A 19614-nucleotide genomic window follows, 5' to 3' on the forward strand; every position below is an offset into this window, starting at 1 on the left:
GGGGTTGTTATTATTATTATTTTTTTTGCACTTTTATTATGAAATGCCGTGGTACTTTTGTTTTGCTAAAAAAAAAAAATAGTAAAAAAACAGACGTTAATACCCGGAAGTGTGTTGCACTTGTAAGACTATGGTTGATCACTAGCTAACGTTACACTGAATCGTGCGTCTTTTATTATCTGTATTCATTTAAAACAAATATCCATCCGCTGATATTGGGCAAAATATACTGATATGAGAATATCTTTAAACAGAAGTACGTACCCAGAGGATATAACAGGTCTTGTCTTTAGGTGACTTGCTAGCGTAGCTAACTCACCTGCTCACACCTGCACAGGTAGGAGAGTCTGAGCCAGAACAGGTGTGATACATCTCCGCTCACATCAACACTCACCTGGTCTGATCTGTGTGCCACATCCCAGCGTGGCGAACTAACTAAACCTGCCAGTGTGTCCTCGGTACAAACACAGACATGAGCTTTTTCGGGTTTGGCCAGAGTGCAGAAGTCGACATAGTGCTGAGTGACGGAGAGACGAGGAAGAGAGCGGAGCACAGGACGGAGGACGGCAGGAAGGACAGATACTCCCTGTTTTACGACGGAGAAACGGTCAGTGGGAAGGTGAACGTCACGCTGAAAAACCCCGGAAAGAGACTCGAACATTACGGGATCAAGATCGAGTTTATTGGCCAGATCGGTGAGTACAGACTCGTCCTGGAGTCCTGGTGAGAGGGGAGGTGGTGGGTCCGTACACTGAACAGAACCGACCAAAACTGACCAGAACCGACCTGTGTCCAGAGCTCTACTACGACCGAGGTAACCACCATGAGTTCGTGTCGCTTGTGAAGGACCTCGCACGACCTGGTGAACTTTCCAACTCCCAGACATTTGACTTTGAGTTCGCCCATGTGGAGAAGCCATACGAGTCCTACACCGGCCAGAACGTGAAGCTAAGGTGAAACAGCACACACACACACACACACTCCCACACACTCCCACTAGTGTATTGGTACACTGTATGTACCTCTTACATATGTGGAGTGTTAATGGCACAAATGTGTCCGTGTGCACTTTTTGTTCATCACCATCTTGTCCTTCGTAAGAGGTCAGTTACAGATCACAGGGTTACAGCTGGCTGTGTCATTTTTATGTTGCGAGTGCCTCTAAACTTAGTGAGGCTGATGTATGTAAACACTCCAGAGTCGTTACGACTTGTACCAACACAACGCCCACTGTCGTGCTGCTGTCACAGCTGTCTTGTGTCTGCTACTGTGATCATGAGTGTAGAAAAATGGTCTGTGCTTCTAATAAAGCAGTTGCTCCATGTATATATATATATATATATATATATATATATATATATATATTTGTATGTATGTATGTATGTATGTATGTATATGAACTACAGATGATGCGGACTACAGCCTGCGGTCCCATGCCAGGATACACATCTGAACGTCCTCTGTGAAAACAAAGTTCTTCTTAATGCCAGCACAGAGTTTGTTATTTGCGTTTGTGGTTGGCTGTAGTTTATGTGTGTTTGTGGTATTTGTAGGTATTTCCTTCGGGCAACCATAAGCCGGAGACTCAATGACATCATCAAGGAAATGGATATTGTGGTGCACACCCTTTGCACATACCCGGAGTTAAACTCCTCAATCAAGATGGAGGTCGGGATTGAAGACTGTCTGCATATTGAGTTTGAGTACAACAAATCCAAGTGAGTACTGTACTGACCTCAGATCAGACCCGTGGCAGCTCCCTCTATATTAGTACTGTACTGACCACAGATCAGACCCGTGGCAGCTCCCTCAATATTAGTACTGTAATGACCACAGTTCAGACCATGGCAGCTCCCTCTATATTAGTACTGTACTGACCACAGATCAGACCATGGCAGCTTCCTCTATATTAGAACTGTAATGACCACGGATCAGACCATGGCAGCTCCCTCTATATTAGTACTGTACTGACCACAGATCAGACCATGGCAGCTCCCTCTATATTAGTACTGTAATGACCATGGATCAGACCATGGCAGCTCCCTCTATATTAGTACTGTACTGACCACAGATCAGACCCGTGGCAGCTCCCTCTATATTAGTACTGTACTGACCACGGATCAGACCGTGGCAGCTCCCTCTATATCAGGACAAACCCTAATCTAACACATTTGATTTGGGCTCAGAGGTTCTTAAAGACACTTAAAGCAAACCATTTCAGCTGAAACTATAAAGTAATATTTCTTTATTCTTTAGAGTAATGTACCATTATTTGTTTCACTTAGATATCACTTAAAAGACGTAATTGTGGGGAAGATCTATTTCCTTCTCGTGAGGATAAAAATTAAGCACATGGAAATCGATATAATAAAACGAGAGACCACGGGCACGGGGCCTAGTGTGTACCACGAAAACGACACCATCGCAAAATACGAGATCATGGATGGCGCACCAGTGAGAGGTAAAGCTACACAGCTCTAGGTTAATATTTTTAAAAATGCAAGCAATCGTAGTCCAATTTACCCATTTTTCCCATTGGTTAATTAACAACTACGACATTTTCTTAATGGCGTTTTTCATGTATTGCATGCAAATCTCCACTAGGTGAATCAATCCCAATCCGATTATTTCTTGCTGGCTATGAACTGACCCCCACCATGAGGGACATTAATAAGAAGTTCTCTGTGCGATATTACCTGAACCTAGTCCTGATAGATGAGGAGGAGAGGCGGTACTTCAAACAGCAGGTATAGTGACTTTGATAACGTTCACACCTCACACATAGCTTCACCTGTGGCAGGTGGATGTGGGGGGCGGGGTCTTACAATCTGCTGATTTGGTGCCACTCGTTCCTGACTCCCTGAAGGAGGTGACACTCTGGCGTAAAGGAGACATCGTGAGACGGAGCATGTCCCAGCAGGCCACGGCAGCGGCCCAGAGATTCGAGGGCTCACGTACAGACACGCTAGCCAAGGAGGACAACTCCTAAGTACCTGCGCTGGAGGCCAAGGGAGGCGCTGTGGCCCCCGCTGACACGTTTACCCGTTTATCCTGAAGGGTCAGACGCAAGGTGAAGGTGTTTGGGGAGGTGGGGAAAAACATCAACCACAAATGCCAACCAGGTGCTGAGCTCTTAAACACATACACCACTTAAGTACCTGTCAACTTATGACACTTCTCTCAAATCTGCATGGCTAAACTACTTCTTTTTTGAAATATACAGTTTTTTAACCTAAGCATTTAAAAAATGATTTTTCACATGTAGTTTCTGAAACATTCCTATCTTTATGATGAAGTTACTATTTTTATGTAGCGTGTTCTGGTAAGTGAGCCTTAGGTAAACACTGGGGGACTGGTGTGTGGTGTTGGTGTCAAATGTTTATTTCAGTTCTTGATCTTATGGAATAGATGTCTGTGCAGTATTATTCTAGAACAGTGAACTTGGACAGAAAGGACAGCAGTACTGGCTCATCCATCCACCGAAAGGGAACAGTTCTCACAGGAACAGCAGTGGAAGAGCTTTTGAAATATTTGTACTCTCGTCAGAATTGTTCACCTTTCTTGAAAGACAAATTTTAATTTAAGAGTTCTCTCAAGCTCGCTGTATTCCAAATGGGTAATCTCTAAAATAATTTTATTATATGCTGCAAAGTCTAAGTTTTCTGATGAGACTAAGCTTTCTAATCATGTCTGGCTCTTCTGACCTGGCTCAGGAGGAGAGGTCATTCATGCTCTTATTCTGGAAAACACTTTGCACAATGAAAGCTTGATGAGCCATGGTGTAAATAAACTTTGCTAATTTGGGGGTCAATGAAACTGATCAGTTGCCTTAAAATGCCTATGATGTAATTCATATTAATGTTCTTTTAAAGTGCTTGGAATTTGCCATTTACTATACTTTTATTTTCAAAAATGTTTATGTACAGAATTACAATAAGTCTGACATGCCAACATAATCCTGGTAGCAGAATGTATTTTGAGAATATGAGATGTAATTCAGTGCTTGGGCTGCTGTGTAAATAGCAGCACAGTTGCATAAACTTGAGATATTTTCCAAAAAAAAAAATGTTGTCCTTGTTATACCGGATCAGTGTCTTCCAAAGTCAAGACAAAGTCAAATTCATCTAAGAACAAAAACAAACAAAAGCCAATCACATCATGAAAAAATTGTTCTCAAAATATTTGATGAATATTGCTTTGTGGTGTTTCAAATGCATTGTTACATTTATTGTAAGGCAACATTACAGTTTTTTTTAACAATCCAAAATGTACCTTTACAATGCTACTGAAGTGTTTGACAAAAATATAAGTATACCAATAAAGAATGGGAGGTTCTGGCTGTGTGACTGACCTGGTGTTAACGGCTGGACCGACAGTCTGGGCCTGGTGAAGAGAGCCAGGCCTCGGAGTGGACCACCTGTGCTCTTGTGTTTCAAGTGATATTTCTTCAGCTCAGCGAGTGGAATGAAACGCTTGGTCATCCTCTCAAACTTGACATCCACCTACACACACATGAGTTGACCGGTAGAATTCAGCGAACACTCATCTGTGAAACACCATCATTAATGATCATTATAAGTTACATTGACTGCTATCTTATTTCTTGCGCCTACCATAATCCATTTAGGATTTTCTGGTTTGCTAGAAGGATCGTAATGCACATCTTTCTTGTCAAACTGTGTGTGGTCAACGTATGCTTCCTTCACAATCTGGAACATTAATTGCACAGTTGGCTTCTTCAAAAGATGAAAAGAATGAACGCTGGATTGTGATCTCTAGAGAGGCACGTTCACCTTCATTAACCCAGCTATGCCAGGTTCTTTACAGTTGCTGTGATAGAAGAAGGCCTGGTGGTCCACCCTCATCTCCTTCATGAAGTTACGCGCCTGGACGGAAATGAAATGGACTGGAATCAAATATAAACAACATCAATGTGTGAAACGCTGCACTGCTGATGGAGAGATGCATCATTTCTGTTTTTTTTTTTTACCTGGTAGTTTCTCACTCCATCCCAACATCCAGTCTGACCAGGAAGACCTTTGAGGTCTTCAATTCCAAACTGAAACATGAATTTATGGGACACCCATGTAAACACTACTTTCTGCAAACACTTGATGGAGATCTTGGTGGGGTGGTTCACCTTCACATCCACTCCGTTCTCAAGCCGACTCTCTGGTTCAGACTTCATTAACCAGTGACTGTATGATGTTCCTGACGAACCGTCTCTGGTGTTTCTCTCACCCTCGGGTTGTTCTGCCGATTCCTCCCTCTTTCTTTTGCGGGTTACGTTCCTGGCCACAGTGGTCTCTGAAGACCCTCCAGGGACAACATCACCTGCGGGGCCGAGAACATTTGTTTCACCACCACATAGTGCAGTTTTACTTCAACACACGTGTGCACATCTCTCACTTTTCTTACCGGGTTTCTGCGCCACTCGTGTTCTTTTCTTAGGCGACATGTTTCTCACAGAACCGAAACGTTAGTTAACTAACGCTAGATGTCTCATTCAAGACAAGGATTGTTTCACCAAATGTTTAAGACGTTAGTGGCACACAAAAATACTACAATGAAACAACTTGCCAAAGCTGGCGCCCATTATAAAGTAGCCTCATAAAAAATATATTCAACGTATATGCGCAAATGAAGCGCGCACTTGACGTTTTTGGAGTGGCGTGACTTACGCGGAACTACAAGTCACGTGACGCCCAATCAGATCCCGTCCCATGAGTTTCTAGTTCAACTACATTTCCCGTCAGCAACGTCACCGTGAACCTCCACTACTGTGAGTCAACATGGCCGCGGCAGCTCTATCGAGACTTGTCCGATTGCGTTCATATAACATTAGCAGATGTAATGGTTTAATATTTAACACAGTACAGAGAAGGGGGATAGCAGCTTGTATTGACCGTAAGTAAAACTCTCCAAAGCGCAACAGGCTGATGGACTTGCCTTGTCTGGCAGTGCAAAGGGCTGTTGGTTAACTTAGGCCAAGTGTTATCAGGTCAGGGCAGCTGACAGTGTCATTAGATAACAGATAATAATAATTAGATAATAATTATTATTAGATAACACATCTGTCAGGTGTAAGAACATTACATTTAAATGCAGTCGATTTGAACACGTTTATTTATAAATCAAACGTTTATTTGAATCATACTCTCTTTGTCTCTCTATAGCTTCTGTAGGTCTCACAGATGAGCAGAAAGAATTTCAGAAAGTTGCTTTTGATTTTGCAACCAATGAAATGTCGCCCCATATGGCCGAGTGGGACCAGAAGGTAAGAGCTTCCTCCTCCTCCCTGGTCCTCCAAACCCTCCAAACGAAACATGTATCTGTTCACCTGTTGGCACACAGAGAGCACGCTGCTGTCTACTCCAAGGTCATGGGCACAGTTCCCATATTTACATATTTATCAGTACTCTCAGAGCTGATACATATGTAAATATGGGAACTCATGTAAGTTGTTCTGGATGAGAGCACCTGTCAAATGCTGGAAATGTAATGAAATGTGTGTGTATTTTCCTGAAGGAAATCTTCCCTGTGGAGACCATGAGGAAAGCTGCTCAGTTGGGGTTCGGGGGGATTTACGTGAGTCCGGACGTCGGGGGCTCTGGGTTGTCACGGCTGGATACCTCCATCATCTTTGAAGCCCTGTCCACCGGCTGCACCAGTACCACCGCCTACATGAGCATCCACAAGTCAGTGTCGTCGGACCACCGGGCCGTCCTGCTTGAGCGCGTCGAGCGCCTTTGAGAGCGCGAGTGCTCGATACGGCAGTACCGGCCGCTCGGTTCAGAGGATGTTTATTACTTGTGTTGCAGTATGTGTGCCTGGATGATTGACACGTTTGGCAATAGTGAGCAGAGAGAGAAATACTGTCCCCCTCTCTGTTCCATGGAGAAGTTTGCCTCCTACTGTCTGACCGAGCCTGGTAAGTAAGAGAGCGTATGGACACACCCCACAACACCCACATTTCCACCTCCTAGGAGAGAAACTAGATATGTGCGTGAAAGTCTGTGGAAACTGTGGATGACCTGTAGTTCAGGACAGAGAGAACTTTACCCACAGGATCCAAGTGGACACCTGTAACTGGTACCGTGTTTGTGGAGAAGTTAGTTAATGCAGGTGTAGAAGTCTCCACTTTGACCCAGTTGTGTTAATGACAGTCAGATGGCCCAGAGGTCTTACATGAGAGACTGAGACTTGACTTGTCCCTCCTTCTCCGAGGTAGCGGAAGTGATGCGGCATCTCTGCTGACCAGTGCCAGGCTGCAGGGGGACCATTACGTTCTGAACGGCTCCAAGGTACCGAGTCTCCCTGTGCAGGGTTCCTGGTGCCCTGAGCAGTCGGACCAGGGCTCTTATAGATGCGTGTGCTCTCTCTCTCAGGCTTTCATCAGCGGCGGAGGGGACACGGACGTTTACGTGGTGATGTGTCGGACCGGCGGGAAGGGCCCCAAAGGCATCTCCTGTCTGGTGGTGGAGAAGGGAACCTCGGGACTCAGTTTTGGCAAAAAGGAGAAGAAGGTGTGTTCAGAGTTACGAGAGAGGACACTGGATTTCTGCTGACCCTCCTGGAAAAGCGAGATGTTGCTTTTCTAAACATGAATAGTTGCTACAATTGAAATTCCATCTGTAATTATGGCATTCAGTGAATTATTTGGTTTATTTGGGCACATTGGACAAGGCTTGTGGGCTTCTCTAATGTCAGTGTACAGGTGACCATTAAAACAAGAAAATAGCCGCTAAAAAATAAGTCTTTCTTTTTATCATAGCCACTAGGGGGCAGTAATGGTCCACAATGCACTTCAGTTACCCTGGCTAATACCATATGTGAATGTTACAGGTGGGTTGGAACTCTCAGCCTACAAGAGCAGTGATATTTGAGGACTGTGTGGTTCCAGTGGCCAATCGTCTGGGCGCTGAAGGTCAGGGCTTCAACATCGCTATGAGAGGCCTCAACGGGGGCAGAATCAACATTGGTGAGTAATCACGAGGAAAAGTGAACAGCTGCTCGTGTGGAATCAGGTGTGGCTGGACTGGAGGTTCCTAAAAACCTTCTGATGATCTTGTGAGAGAGCAACCAGAACCATATTCTCACTGTATTCTCACCACATGTAATTTAATCTGTAATTACACATTTAGACGTCTAGTATTCATGAGGACAAGTGTGGCCATTCTTATCCCTGAAGTTGTGGCTAAGCATTCATTACTGTTTATATTAGATTTATCTAAACCTCATTGTGTCCTAATTTTGCAGTGAAAGTTTTAACATCCAGGATGAATTCAGGATTATAACCCGGTGTTGCTGCGCCCACAGCTTCCTGTTCTTTAGGGGCTGCTCACGCGTGCGTCCAGCTGACCCGTGATCACATGCATGTGCGCAAGCAGTTTGGAGAACCTCTCTCCAGCAGTCAGGTCAGGGAGTCCGCGTTAATCATGTCGTGGTCCAATTCTGCACTGAACAATGGAACTGACTTTTCCCCCAAAAAAAGGGATATTATCACCAATGTCTTGTCTCCCTGGCCCGGCTTGTCTGCCCACAGTTCCTGCGGTTCAAGCTGGCGGAGATGGCCACGGGGCTGGTGGCATCACGCCTGATGGTGCGGCAGGCTGCCCAGGCCCTGCAGGAGGACAGGCCGGACGCCGTGGTGCTCTGCTCCATGGCCAAGCTCTTCGCCACCGACCAGTGCTTTGCGGTGCGTGTCTGCTCCTGTGCTCGGCCCAGCCGCCCCTGCTCCTAGAGGACGGTCCCTCGGGCTGGAGCCGGCGTGTTGACGTCAGCGTTTCCTGAACAGCTGGTTTCTTTTTCTCCTCTGGGTCCGCAGATATGTAACCAGGCCCTGCAGATGCACGGAGGGTATGGCTACCTCAAGGACTACGCAGTGCAGCAGTTTGTTAGAGATATCAGAGTCCACCAGATATTGGAAGGTAAGACCATCATAAACATGTATGTATCTAAAATTGTTTTATTAAAAAACATTTTTTTAATTGGCCTTTGGCAAAATTCTGAAGCGTAGTGGGTTTCCCAGCGATACTGAGAATGTTTTGCAGGGTTGTACTAGTTGATTAGTCGTGTGTTTACTGGCAGTGACCAAAGTGTGTGTGGTACATGTTTACTGGCCAGTGACCAGAGTGTGTGTGGTAGGTGTTTACTGGCCAGTGACCAGAGTGTTTGTGGTACGTGTTTACTGGCCAGTGACCAGAGTGTGTGTGGTACGTGTTTACTGGCCAGTGACCAGAGTGTGTGTGGTAGGTGTTTACTGGCCAGTGACCAGAGTGTGTGTGGTACATGTTTACTGGCCCGTGACCAGAGTGTGTGTGGTACATGTTTACTGGCCAGTGACCAGAGTGTTTGTGGTAGGTGTTTACTGGCAGTGACCAAAGTGTGTGTGGTACATGTTTACTGGCCAGTGACCAGAGTGTGTGTGGTAGGTGTTTACTGGCCAGTGACCAGAGTGTGTGTGGTAGGTGTTTACTGGCCAGTGACCAGAGTGTTTGTGGTACGTGTTTACTGGCCAGTGACCAGAGTGTGTGTGGTACGTGTTTACTGGCCAGTGACCAGAGTGTGTGTGGTAGGTGTTTACTGGCCAGTGACCAGAGTGTGTGTGGTACATGTTTACTGGCCCGTGACCAGAGTGTGTGTGGTACATGTTTACTGGCCAGTGACCAGAGTGTTTGTGGTAGGTGTTTACTGGCAGTGACCAAAGTGTGTGTGGTACATGTTTACTGGCCAGTGACCAGAGTGTGTGTGTGGTAGGTGTTTACTGGCCAGTGACCAGAGTGTTTGTGGTAGGTGTTTACTGGCCAGTGACCAGAGTGTGTGTGGTACGTGTTTACTGGCCAGTGACCAGAGTGTGTGTGGTAGGTGTTTACTGGCCAGTGACCAGAGTGTGTGTGGTAGGTGTTTACTGGCCAGTGACCAGAGTGTGTGTGGTAGGTGTTTACTGGCCAGTGACCAGAGTGTGTGTGGTACATGTTTACTGGCCAGTGACCAGTGTGTGTGTGGTAGGTGTTTACTGGCCAGTGACCAAAGTGTGTGTGGTAGGTGTTTACTGGCCAGTGACCAGTGTGTGTGTGGTACATGTTTACTGGCCAGTGACCAGTGTGTGTGTGTGGTACCGGAGCACACGTGAGCAGAACATGTGAGCAGGCTCGATTTCTCTTTTAGGTACCAATGAGGTGATGAGGATGATCATTGCTAGGAGTTTATTGGCTGAAGCGTGATCACGTGAGACGTGAGGGCCGAACGACGTCTCACGCTGCTGCTGCGTCTGCCGTCACCATCAGTCTGTTACAGGAGCGCAGGCTGGAACTTCTGTTTCTGGTCATACGTGGGATCTGAAGATTTGAGTTCACTCCCCAGAAGTGAAGAATGTTCTAGAGAGTTTTTTACCAAGCTGGAGAACAATTCTGCTGTACTTCACAAAACTCCTTCGAAAGCTGAGGCATAACTTTTAACCAACGTAACACTTGTGGTTTGAGTAAAGTTGAACAGACTTGTCTCAGTTTTGTATATTTCCTAGAATAAATATAAACTTTGTCATTTCTTGATAAATTATAAAATGATGCTGTTCAGACTTTCAGATCCCACTGTATAGTTTTTGTCTGTATATTTCCATGAACTTGTCCAAGAAGAAATGTTGATGTGGACATTGGTCAGATTACACTGCAGGGCCACACACCCTCCTGTTGTGATTTGTGTAGCGTTTCGTTTTTTTTTTTTGTGGTCTTCACTTTAGATGCCTCATATGTCCATTTGTACATACACAGGCCTGTTCCTCAGTGTGAAGATTCATTGTATACAGCAATAAAAATGTACTGAGCTTTAAGGATTTAAGAAACACTACATATGTGGTTCTGTGGGGAAACCAAATGATCAGGAGAGAGAGGATGAGGAGAGAGAGGAGAATGAGGAGAAAGTTTTGCCCTTGAAGTGTTTGGGTGGTTGAACTGTTCAGAACGTTCAGCTTTTTCATGGCTAATCCTGTAATTATGACCAGTAACTGCAATAAAGGGGTCCAAGCACGAAATTACAGTGATGATTGGATTAGGAATTAAGCAGTTTGCCAGTTCCAGAACTTGAGTTCACAGACACGTCCACCATGGAATGAGAGGAGTCACCCTGATTGGTTGTGACGTGTGCATCACGACTCTTCCATGGAGCCCCTGGACTGACGAATCAAAGTAGTTTTAATACTAGTGTCTTCGTTGTTATACTGGCCTTGATTCCCAGAGGTCACCACAGAGTTCGTGTAAAATAAATATTGACATGAGTATAAGGTATTGGCTCAGTTTCAGGTAATTACTTTAACAAAACGGTGTTCACATTACAGGACGTTAATGAAAGTTAAAATGTAACCAACCCTTGCATTCTTTTGTATGCACACAAATGTTTTTATTATTTTATACTTGAGACAATATCAAGTTCAGTAACAGTTGGAACTTAGAACAGTTGGAAAAGCCACGTCATTAATAAGATCTTTATAACTAGCCATCAAATATAATTTTTGTTACACACTGAAGTACCTACTTACTTCATGATGTTTTATCATTCAGGTTCTTACATTTTGCACACAATGATACACTGCAGTATTAAAAAAGTAAACAATTTACAAACTAGTACGAGTGGTGGAGATCCCATTAGAAGACTGTGTCCTTAAACGAGAGGGCTAAAGTGTGACACTCTGAGCTGTTGAGGGTGACCATCACTGAGATTAGCAGAGAGCAACGAGCCCTTTGACTGACGTCTCTCCGATGGATCCATAATCATCCTGAAGAAAAAACAAAACAAAAAAAAACTGATTTGTACTAGTACCTGATCCTGCAGGCCCGGGCTGGTATTTGACTAACACACCTGAAGTGGTTCTCGGCGTGTCGCTGAGGCCTTTTCTTGTAGCAGAGGAAGTGTGTGGTCACCGCCCCCACCAGTAGCAGGAGAAGGAACACCCCCATCAGCACCCCACCAACCAGCGCTGCGTCACCACCATCTGACACACATCACAGCTGCAGGGAACGCTCCGGGCTATAGAACACTCTTCAACTGGACTCTGGTGAGGAGGGTGTGATGTGCTACTCACGGGCCACTTTAACCGCTACGCTGCATGCCTCCACGCCCAGGGCGTTAGACGCGTGGCATATGTACGTCCCCGCGAAGGCGGCCGAGAGGTTGGTCAGGATGAGGGCGCCGGTGTGCCGATCTGGAACACAACGTTTACATGTTTCCCTTTAAGCGGACACTCCTACCCAGATGTCCCTGTGGTCAATAAACGAATAACGTCATTCGTTCCAAATCGCACAACAGTATGATGAAATGTACGTGAGACTGGACCACACAGGTCACAGAAGAGCACAGAGGATTTAAAATATCAAGAGACGTCTAAAAGTCTCGACCGAACAAGCCAAGCAGTTTAATGTTTGGTTGGCAAACAACCACCCACTGATTTCAAAAGGTCGCGATACGGCAGGAGTGGACTGTGTGTGTCACGCTGACCCAGAGGGCTTCAGCTGAGGACAGAGGTCTCCAAAGGTATCAACACGTATTTATAGACATTTAAGGAATTTAGTTGGTGCCTCGATTCAAAATGACTTCGAATTATGAGTGAATACAATTTAGAAGAAACTTGGTGTGGCTCAAACTGGTAACTGCTTACCAACCAAGTAGCTTAACCCTTGTGCTAACCATAGACATACAGCACCTTCCACAACACTGCTGGAGGGCAGAGGCTCTGACATCTCTCGACTCCAGGAATAGATGGGTGTTGGAAACCCCTCTGAGCTCCGACACGTCAGTGTGACGTCGTCTCCCACGTAGGTGCTGCCAGTCAGCTGACATTCTGGCACAGACGGTGCAACTGCAGGAGACGTGAGAGACGTATTTAGGTACACGTGAGAGACGTGTCCAGAGTATTTAGGTATAGGTGAGAGACGTGTCCAGAGTGTTTAAGTACACGTGAGAGACGTGTCCAGAGTGTTTAGGTACACGTGAGAGACGTGTGAATATTTAGGTACACGTGAGAGACGTGTCCAGAGTATTTAGGTACACGGTGATGCAGACTGATGTTACATAGTGGTCTTCATTGGTCACCTTTTTAACTGATATATTGAAATATGCAGTGTTTATGTAGGAATAGCACAGTAGCACAACAGAAGCACCTCATCAGACTTCTCACCTAGTGTAATCAGGCTGATCAGACACTGTCCCACCTAGCACAGTCAAGTTGATCAGACCCTGTCCCGCCTAGCACAGTGTTAAGTTGATCAGACCCTGTCTCACCTCTCACCTACCACAGTTAGGCTGATCGGACCCTGTCCCACCTAGCACAATTAAGTTGATCAGACTCTGTCCCGCCTAGCAGTTAAGTTGATCAGACTCTGTCCCGCCTAGCACAGTTAAGTTGATCAGACTCTGTCCCGCCTAGCACAGTTAAGTTGATCAGACTCTGTCCCGCCTAGCACAGTTAAATTGATCAGACGCTGTCTCACCTAGCACAGATAAGTTGATCAGACCCTGTCCCACCTAGCACAGTTAAGTTGATCAGACCCTGTCCCACCTAGCACAGTTAAGTTGATCAGATGCTGTCTCACCTAGCACAGATAAGTTGATCAGACGCTGTCTCACCTAGCACAGTTAAGTTGATCAGACCCTGTCCACTGCCAGCCCAGTTGTTCGGATTGGTGACGTCACATATATACAGTCCGCTGTCAGATGGCTGAACGTTGAGGATCTTCACAGAAGCAACGCCGTACACTGGAGGGTTCTGCACCAACACCATCCTCTGCTCCCACGAGTCCGCCCAGTAGAGTCTCCCGTTGTAGTACAACACCTACATGAAAAACAAGTCCCACTAATTAAAAAGCATTACAACTGCTAGTGATTGGTTGAAGTCTGGGTCTGACGGGACAGCTCACCCTCTCCGCGTGGACGGCGGGCGTCCCGGGGGCAGCGTAGCGCCACTCCAGGGTGAAGCCGGGGGAGATGAGGGTGGTGTAACTGCAGGGGAGCTCCGCTGGGTATCCATCACGGGCAAACACTGAACTTTTCACCACAACCGCCTCCCACGACCACGCCTCGTCTGCCAGAGCAAAGGGACGACTACTGTTGTTTTCACGTTCAGACTTGAAGATCTTGGTACAGATGTTCTCAAAGAGCAATATGCTATCACATTTGAGCTGATAACTGACATTTATTGGTCAACCTCCAATATTAGTCAATCATGTAAATAGTACAAATCAGACAATCTATGCCTGAGAAAGCACTAGATAAATGCTACTGAAACAGACAAATTTTTCAGAGAAACCTAACCTTCAAGACTAGCTTTATACAGCCCGCAAACTTTATTTAGTTTTGAAAATGAAAAGACTAAGACTGTTTCTAACCCATGTTTTCCGGAAGCAGTGAATGTCAGGGAAATAATTCTCACTTACCAAAACACTGAATCAAAATCCACAAGACGAACACTGTGTAATGGTGAGCCATGTTGGGTTGTTTCCTTACAGGCAGGCTTCGTCACCTTTCCTTAAGATAAAGCAAGGCTCCCTCCTGCTTGCTCCTGGTTATCAGTGAGGACAGACCTGCCCTGGTTGTGCTTAGTAAACAGGCAGTCAGGTGTATTCTCATGCCAAAAAGTTCAACTGTGAACTCTGCAAGGTTTCTCTTACAACTTTTAGGGATTTAATTTTATTCTGTACTTCTCTAAAACAAATGTGAGTGACTGCTTCAGTATATATCATATGTCATAATCGAAAAACTATAATGCATAGCAACAAGTCTTAAATGAACCAACAAGTACAACTGTGGTTTACTCAAAACAACATGATGGTTTATTGAACAGAACATCACAGACGTGGGCGTTGTGTTCCCAGCCCAGTAAAGCAGACAGATCCTTTACATCGCTTTGCTTCCATCATGTGGACAATCATGGAACAAATTCACGTCTCCAATCAAAAACTACTGAACTTCTCGTGGAAATCTGAGAAAAGAAGAAAGCACGAACGATTCGACGCACACAGCCACAGGACTGACATCATCAGTGTCTTTCAGAAGAACAAATGAATCTCAACACCCTTTTTTGGTCCAGGAGAACAGGAAGACCACAGCCTCCGTAATGTTGTCTTACATCCTGCAAAAAATACCATCTAGCATCTGACCATATAAACATTTTAATTGAAACCTACTGGTCCAACTGAAGAATCTGAGAATATTTCTGTGATTCACAGTCTGTGAATGTTTCAGTGAACACTTTTCAAATATAGAAACTCCTGAGTAAAAAGAGGCACGATGTAACATTTAACGTTTTAGGAACATTACTAATGTAGCACTGTTCAATCTAGTCAAATAAGCAGAACACAGACATCTATAACCATTCAAATGACTAATGGACCACTCAAACCATTCAGGAAACATTCAGAATCAGTACTCAAAGGGACTCTGGTACTCAAAGGGACTCCGGTGCTCCGAAGACACTGACCTAATGGTGATCAACAAAAATTGAATGAATGAAATGAAAATATCAAATAAAGATGGAACAAAATGAATATATCATTCTTCATGTCTTTTACACATCACGGCATACTTGTAAAACACATGAAAAATAACAAACATATTACAAAACAATAACTTGCCAGAATTGTATATATATGTGCATATACACACACACACACACACACATTTGAGTCTAGAATAGAAAAGTAATTTTGTAATTTTAAAGAACTCAACCCATAGATTATTAATTGCTATTTGCCCTCATTGTTTATTTTTGTTTTTAGTGTTGAACCTTCATGATAGGAACGTGCCTCTTAAGATGCCCCTGCTGGCCTTCCAACGCAGTCCAGCAGGGCAACTCTGACAACCCAGAGAAACGTCTGATAACCCAGAGAAACGTCTGATCAAAACTCAAGTACTCAAGTACCGTCAGCTGATGGCCTACAAAAACAAATGAAATCAAACAAGCTGTTTTTTAATGTCAGTTTTAACTGACTTTATTGTAGCAACTGCTAAAATTCTAAGTGTTTAATATTAATTACTAATATTATCAATATTTCAAAACAGGTATTTTGAGTTCCCACTATATGTTAGAAAAGCTGAGATGTTCCTGCAAAAGTTCCTCCTCACCCAAAACTGCCCCGTTGGACTGGGCTTAAACCCAGTGAGGATCTAAAGCAGAATGGCGAGTTTCTTAGTACAAGAGTGATAAAAGTTCTGTGCATGACCGGTGGTTAGTAAACTGTGCCTTTAAGTGACCTCTGTGACCTGTTAACTTCCGTGGCTCTGACGCCGTGAGCCGGGACTCTGCTCCGTCACCAGCAGAGGCGAAAACGCTGGTGTGTTGGTCACTTCAGTCACAGGCTGGACATGTGTGTTGTTTGGGCTACACGAGCGACCCGGCCTGATTCGGACAGGGCAGCACGATTGGCACGGCGCCCATGTGAGACAGCGCGGCACAGACGGTGAAGGGCAGGGCGGGGCAGAGAGCCCTGGGTACGGAGCCACTGTCTGAGATCACGGTGGGTGGTTGTGGGCGAGCTGGGCGGTGGTGAGTGAGGGTGGAAGCCTTACCCCCGTTATACCCGGGCAGCCCGTGGAGCGGGTTACTGCCCGCTGGGTCCCCCGGGCCTAAGGGGTAGGCTACGGTGCTGCCGGACGCTGTGAGCACGGAGGAGGTGTGGCATGTCCCAGGGGGGTATGGGTACAGCACATGGGGCGTGTCCTGTGGTGGAGGGCTGGTGGAGAACAGTGGGCCGTTCTTGGAGACGATGTCGGAGCTGGTGGCGCTCCGGGCCCAGGAGACCATCTTTGGAGCTTGGGCATCTTCCCTGTAAGAGGAAACCACACCCATCAGGGGGAAACCACACCCATCAAGGGGAAACCACACCCACCAGGGGGAAACCACACACCGCAGACCCCAAAAACTTTTTTTTTTTTTTACATGGGAGTAACCAATATTCCATTTAATGCAGGATGCAGCACCATTGCACTGATCATGAGGCTGACAGGACTACAGACCTGGGCTTGGGAAGGGGTGTGGCTTACTTTATGTCATTGGCTGTCTCCTCCTCCTCGTTGTCGTGGCTCCTCCTCAGGATGAAGGTGAGGAAGAAGAGGAGGCCGGCGAAGCCCACCAGCGAGCCCAGGGCGGCTCCAGCGGTCAGCCAGGTGTTGTTGGCTACACCCGGTGGGTGGGGGTGGGGGGAGGGTGGTGTTAGTTACTGGGGTCCGGGCGACAGGGCGCTGCTGGGAGAACTGACCTGTGACGGATACTTACGCGTGGACACATCCAGGATGACGTGGCAGCTGTCGCTGCCGGCCGTGTTGCTGGCCCTGCATACGTACTTGCCCGACATGCCGAGGGACAGGTTGACCAGCCTGAGGGTTCCCTGCTGCTCGTCTGGAAACACGACAGAACCGGGCGGCCTTAACCAGCGCCACACTCCCCAACACAACCGCACCGCACAAGCTGGACGTGATTCAACACATTAAAAAATAATAATCCTGCCGGTTGTGCCAAGACTGTCGTCCTAATGAGTCCCACGGTGTTCAGTAGCGGAGGAAATACATACAAAAACATAGAAGTGAAGAGGCATTTAAAAGACGGACCCTCCCCAGGGAACAGAGCCATGGAGACCTGCTGCTCTCTGACAGGCAGACAGAATGTCCCACACGCTCACAGCATCATAGGGACAGGAGATCTGGAGGATGAGATGATTTAAGTTATAAATAGACCCGGGACACTATGGCAGTTTTGCTAGTATTACTGGACAGGCAGAGACTTGCACACACTGAGCACCTGTCTGCTAAGGTGAGTCTCGTCTCTCTCTGATTGGCCAACTGCCTGTTGGAGGTGAAGAGCTCTAAGAAGCTGGAGTTTAGCTGCTGAATCTAATCTTTCACTGGTCATTGTAATTTTATTCACTGACATAAAAAAAAAATACAGATCAATCTAAAGCAATATCTACAAGCCAACGCACACCGAGTTCTCAAAGCACAGGCAGTATATGTCTCTGCACTACTGGTTTAACCTCATTTATCTATCTGACACAAAGAGATCCTATTAGAGGATTGATGTAGGTCTATACACAGAAATGACATGTGCTACCACCTCAGCCAAGAGCAATACTTAATATATTTTCCTACAACGATTCAGAATTAATGGGGATTTATTTGAAGAGCTGCAGTAGAACGCTCATTCGCACAGAAACATCTGCCTGTACGTTGGGAGTGACACACAGACTTAGGAAGTTCTAATGCCACGTGTAGCTCAAGCAGAATTGGACGGGTTTTCCTGTAGGCTACATGGGCGGACGGGCAGGGAACATGACCCGGGGCCTTACCCAGGTAACCCAGCACGAGCTCGGGCCAAGGACACGACCTCACCTCTGCAAAAGCGGTAGAGATAAAGAGTGTCAAGGTTGTGTGTGTGCGCACGTGTGTGTGTGAGACAGGGAAAGAGTAGAGACACGGAGGAGGAGAAGGAAAGATGGGGAAGACAGACAGAGAGAGAAAGAGAGACGAGCAGGACAGCACAGGAGATGCATTATTTATTCAGAGGAGACTGACAGTGATGGTGTGCTGGGTTCGTTCCCCTCAGTACTGCAGGTTGAAAGAAACGCCAGTCCACATGAGTCCCAGGTGTCTGGGAGAGGAAGGTATTCAGCGCAAGACTGAGGAGATGCAGCACACAGCTGGCACTGACGTTTATGATCACTCAAGATTTGCACTAAAAATAACCAACATTAAAACATTCAGAAGACCTAAAGACCTAAAGACCTAAATGACCTAAAGACCTAAATGACCTAAAGACCTAAAGACCTAAAGACCTAAAGACCTAAAGACCTAAAGACCTAAATGACCTAAAGACCTAAAGACCTAAAGACCTAAATGACCTAAAGACCTAAAGACCTAAATGACCTAAAGACCTAAATGACCTAAAGACCTAAAGACCTAAGACAACAAGACCCAACAAGACCTAAAGACACAAAAATAGTTCTGCTTTTAATTCAGGTGTTTTTTTTATGGTAAGATTTCAGTTGGTCATTCCGTGAATGAAAAATACAGTTTATATGATAAAAACACATCTGTAATACTGATCATTAAGTACAAAAAAGGAAATAACAAAAAGTAAAGAAAAAACAGAAAAGAAAGCACATAACCCTTTATGCGACTGCAGGACCGTTCAGAAAGCCGTCAGCCAGTACACGACAGGACACACGACAGGACACACGACAGGACACACGACCGACTGGCTAAACGATCACCAGCTGAGATATAGAGGCAGCATCTCATATGATTTTCAGGATCTCTGCTATCTCAGAGAATTAATGAGCTCGCCCTGAGCCGAGGGGCTGGGACGGTGTCCAGTTATACACATATGACCACAAAACGCCCTCTGGTTCTGTTTTAGATTGAGGCTGTAAACCAGCGTCCCATTTGGATTTAATTCATAATCCCTGCCGACGGCTAGAGAGACTTCTCCATAAAGTGAATGCCATTATGTCATAAACTTTTCCAGTAACTGTTACAATAACCAAATAGTTCTCTGTAAGAACATCCATTATTCTAGTTGTTTAGGAAATGATGCGTCTCTTGTTAGACTGGAGGTATTAGATATAGTTATAA

The 19614-nt window shown here is 45.6% G+C and overlaps 5 protein-coding genes across 5 annotated transcripts in view; 2 read left to right on the top strand and 3 right to left on the bottom strand.

Annotated features, from left to right (window-relative positions):
- The first annotated feature begins 116 nt into the window (after positions 1-116).
- vps26b (VPS26, retromer complex component B) lies at positions 117-4334 on the top strand. The gene is made up of 6 exons (XM_076977421.1): positions 117-695; positions 797-953; positions 1554-1718; positions 2286-2461; positions 2605-2747; positions 2867-4334. The coding sequence occupies exons 1-6, from the start codon at positions 473-475 to the stop codon at positions 2987-2989; spliced, it is 987 nt and encodes a 328-aa protein (XP_076833536.1). The 5' UTR covers positions 117-472; the 3' UTR covers positions 2990-4334.
- Positions 3876-5671, bottom strand: thyn1 (thymocyte nuclear protein 1). The gene is made up of 7 exons (XM_076977424.1): positions 5419-5671; positions 5141-5334; positions 4991-5059; positions 4794-4886; positions 4614-4709; positions 4352-4502; positions 3876-4124 (listed from the first exon to the last, which is right to left on the bottom strand). The coding sequence occupies exons 1-7, from the start codon at positions 5456-5458 to the stop codon at positions 4078-4080; spliced, it is 690 nt and encodes a 229-aa protein (XP_076833539.1). The 5' UTR covers positions 5459-5671; the 3' UTR covers positions 3876-4077.
- Positions 5672-5747: 76 nt separating this feature from the next.
- On the top strand, positions 5748-10831 carry acad8 (acyl-CoA dehydrogenase family, member 8). The gene is made up of 11 exons (XM_076977420.1): positions 5748-5907; positions 6177-6277; positions 6529-6698; positions 6822-6931; positions 7228-7304; positions 7389-7526; positions 7846-7981; positions 8320-8417; positions 8546-8698; positions 8828-8930; positions 10171-10831. Exons 1-11 carry the CDS (start codon positions 5793-5795, stop codon positions 10224-10226), a joined length of 1257 nt encoding a protein of 418 aa, XP_076833535.1. The 5' UTR covers positions 5748-5792; the 3' UTR covers positions 10227-10831.
- Positions 10832-11427: 596 nt separating this feature from the next.
- Positions 11428-14566, bottom strand: LOC143478460 (V-set and immunoglobulin domain-containing protein 2-like). Its single transcript, XM_076977422.1, has 7 exons — positions 14427-14566; positions 13911-14074; positions 13621-13825; positions 12698-12853; positions 12080-12199; positions 11857-11989; positions 11428-11773 (listed from the first exon to the last, which is right to left on the bottom strand). The coding sequence occupies exons 1-7, from the start codon at positions 14476-14478 to the stop codon at positions 11659-11661; spliced, it is 945 nt and encodes a 314-aa protein (XP_076833537.1). The 5' UTR covers positions 14479-14566; the 3' UTR covers positions 11428-11658.
- Positions 14567-14789: 223 nt separating this feature from the next.
- esamb (endothelial cell adhesion molecule b) overlaps positions 14790-19614 on the bottom strand; it is a 41618-nt gene continuing 36793 nt past the window's right edge. The window contains exons 5-7 of the mRNA XM_076977419.1: positions 17264-17386; positions 17032-17164; positions 14790-16814 (exon numbers count right to left, since the gene is read on the bottom strand). Of these exons, the coding sequence (XP_076833534.1) occupies positions 16370-16814; positions 17032-17164; positions 17264-17386 (701 nt within the window). The 3' untranslated portion in view covers positions 14790-16369. The remainder of the gene's footprint in view (positions 16815-17031; positions 17165-17263; positions 17387-19614) is intronic.

Source organism: Brachyhypopomus gauderio, chromosome 16 (genome assembly GCF_052324685.1).
Source record: "Brachyhypopomus gauderio isolate BG-103 chromosome 16, BGAUD_0.2, whole genome shotgun sequence".
NCBI classification, from domain to species: Eukaryota; Metazoa; Chordata; class Actinopteri; order Gymnotiformes; family Hypopomidae; genus Brachyhypopomus; species Brachyhypopomus gauderio.

Coding starts and splice junctions, on each gene's coding strand:
- vps26b (XM_076977421.1), top strand. CDS start 473: ATGAGCTTTTTCGGGTTTGGCCAGAGTGCAGAAGTCGACATAGTGCTG. Junction 696..796: donor CGAGTTTATTGGCCAGATCG/GTGAGTACAGAC, acceptor ACCTGTGTCCAG/AGCTCTACTACGACCGAGGT. Junction 2,748..2,866: donor GGCGGTACTTCAAACAGCAG/GTATAGTGACTT, acceptor GACTCCCTGAAG/GAGGTGACACTCTGGCGTAA.
- thyn1 (XM_076977424.1), bottom strand. CDS start 5,458: ATGTCGCCTAAGAAAAGAACACGAGTGGCGCAGAAACCCG. Junction 4,710..4,793: donor GCATAGCTGGGTTAATGAAG/GTGAACGTGCCT, acceptor TTAATGTTCCAG/ATTGTGAAGGAAGCATACGT. Junction 4,503..4,613: donor AAAATCCTAAATGGATTATG/GTAGGCGCAAGA, acceptor ATGTGTGTGTAG/GTGGATGTCAAGTTTGAGAG.
- acad8 (XM_076977420.1), top strand. CDS start 5,793: ATGGCCGCGGCAGCTCTATCGAGACTTGTCCGATTGCGTTCATATAAC. Junction 6,932..7,227: donor CTACTGTCTGACCGAGCCTG/GTAAGTAAGAGA, acceptor TCCTTCTCCGAG/GTAGCGGAAGTGATGCGGCA. Junction 8,418..8,545: donor AACCTCTCTCCAGCAGTCAG/GTCAGGGAGTCC, acceptor GTCTGCCCACAG/TTCCTGCGGTTCAAGCTGGC.
- LOC143478460 (XM_076977422.1), bottom strand. CDS start 14,478: ATGGCTCACCATTACACAGTGTTCGTCTTGTGGATTTTGATTCAGTGT. Junction 12,200..12,697: donor CTCCAGCAGTGTTGTGGAAG/GTGCTGTATGTC, acceptor GTTGTGTTCCAG/ATCGGCACACCGGCGCCCTC. Junction 11,774..11,856: donor CACGCCGAGAACCACTTCAG/GTGTGTTAGTCA, acceptor TTTTTTCTTCAG/GATGATTATGGATCCATCGG.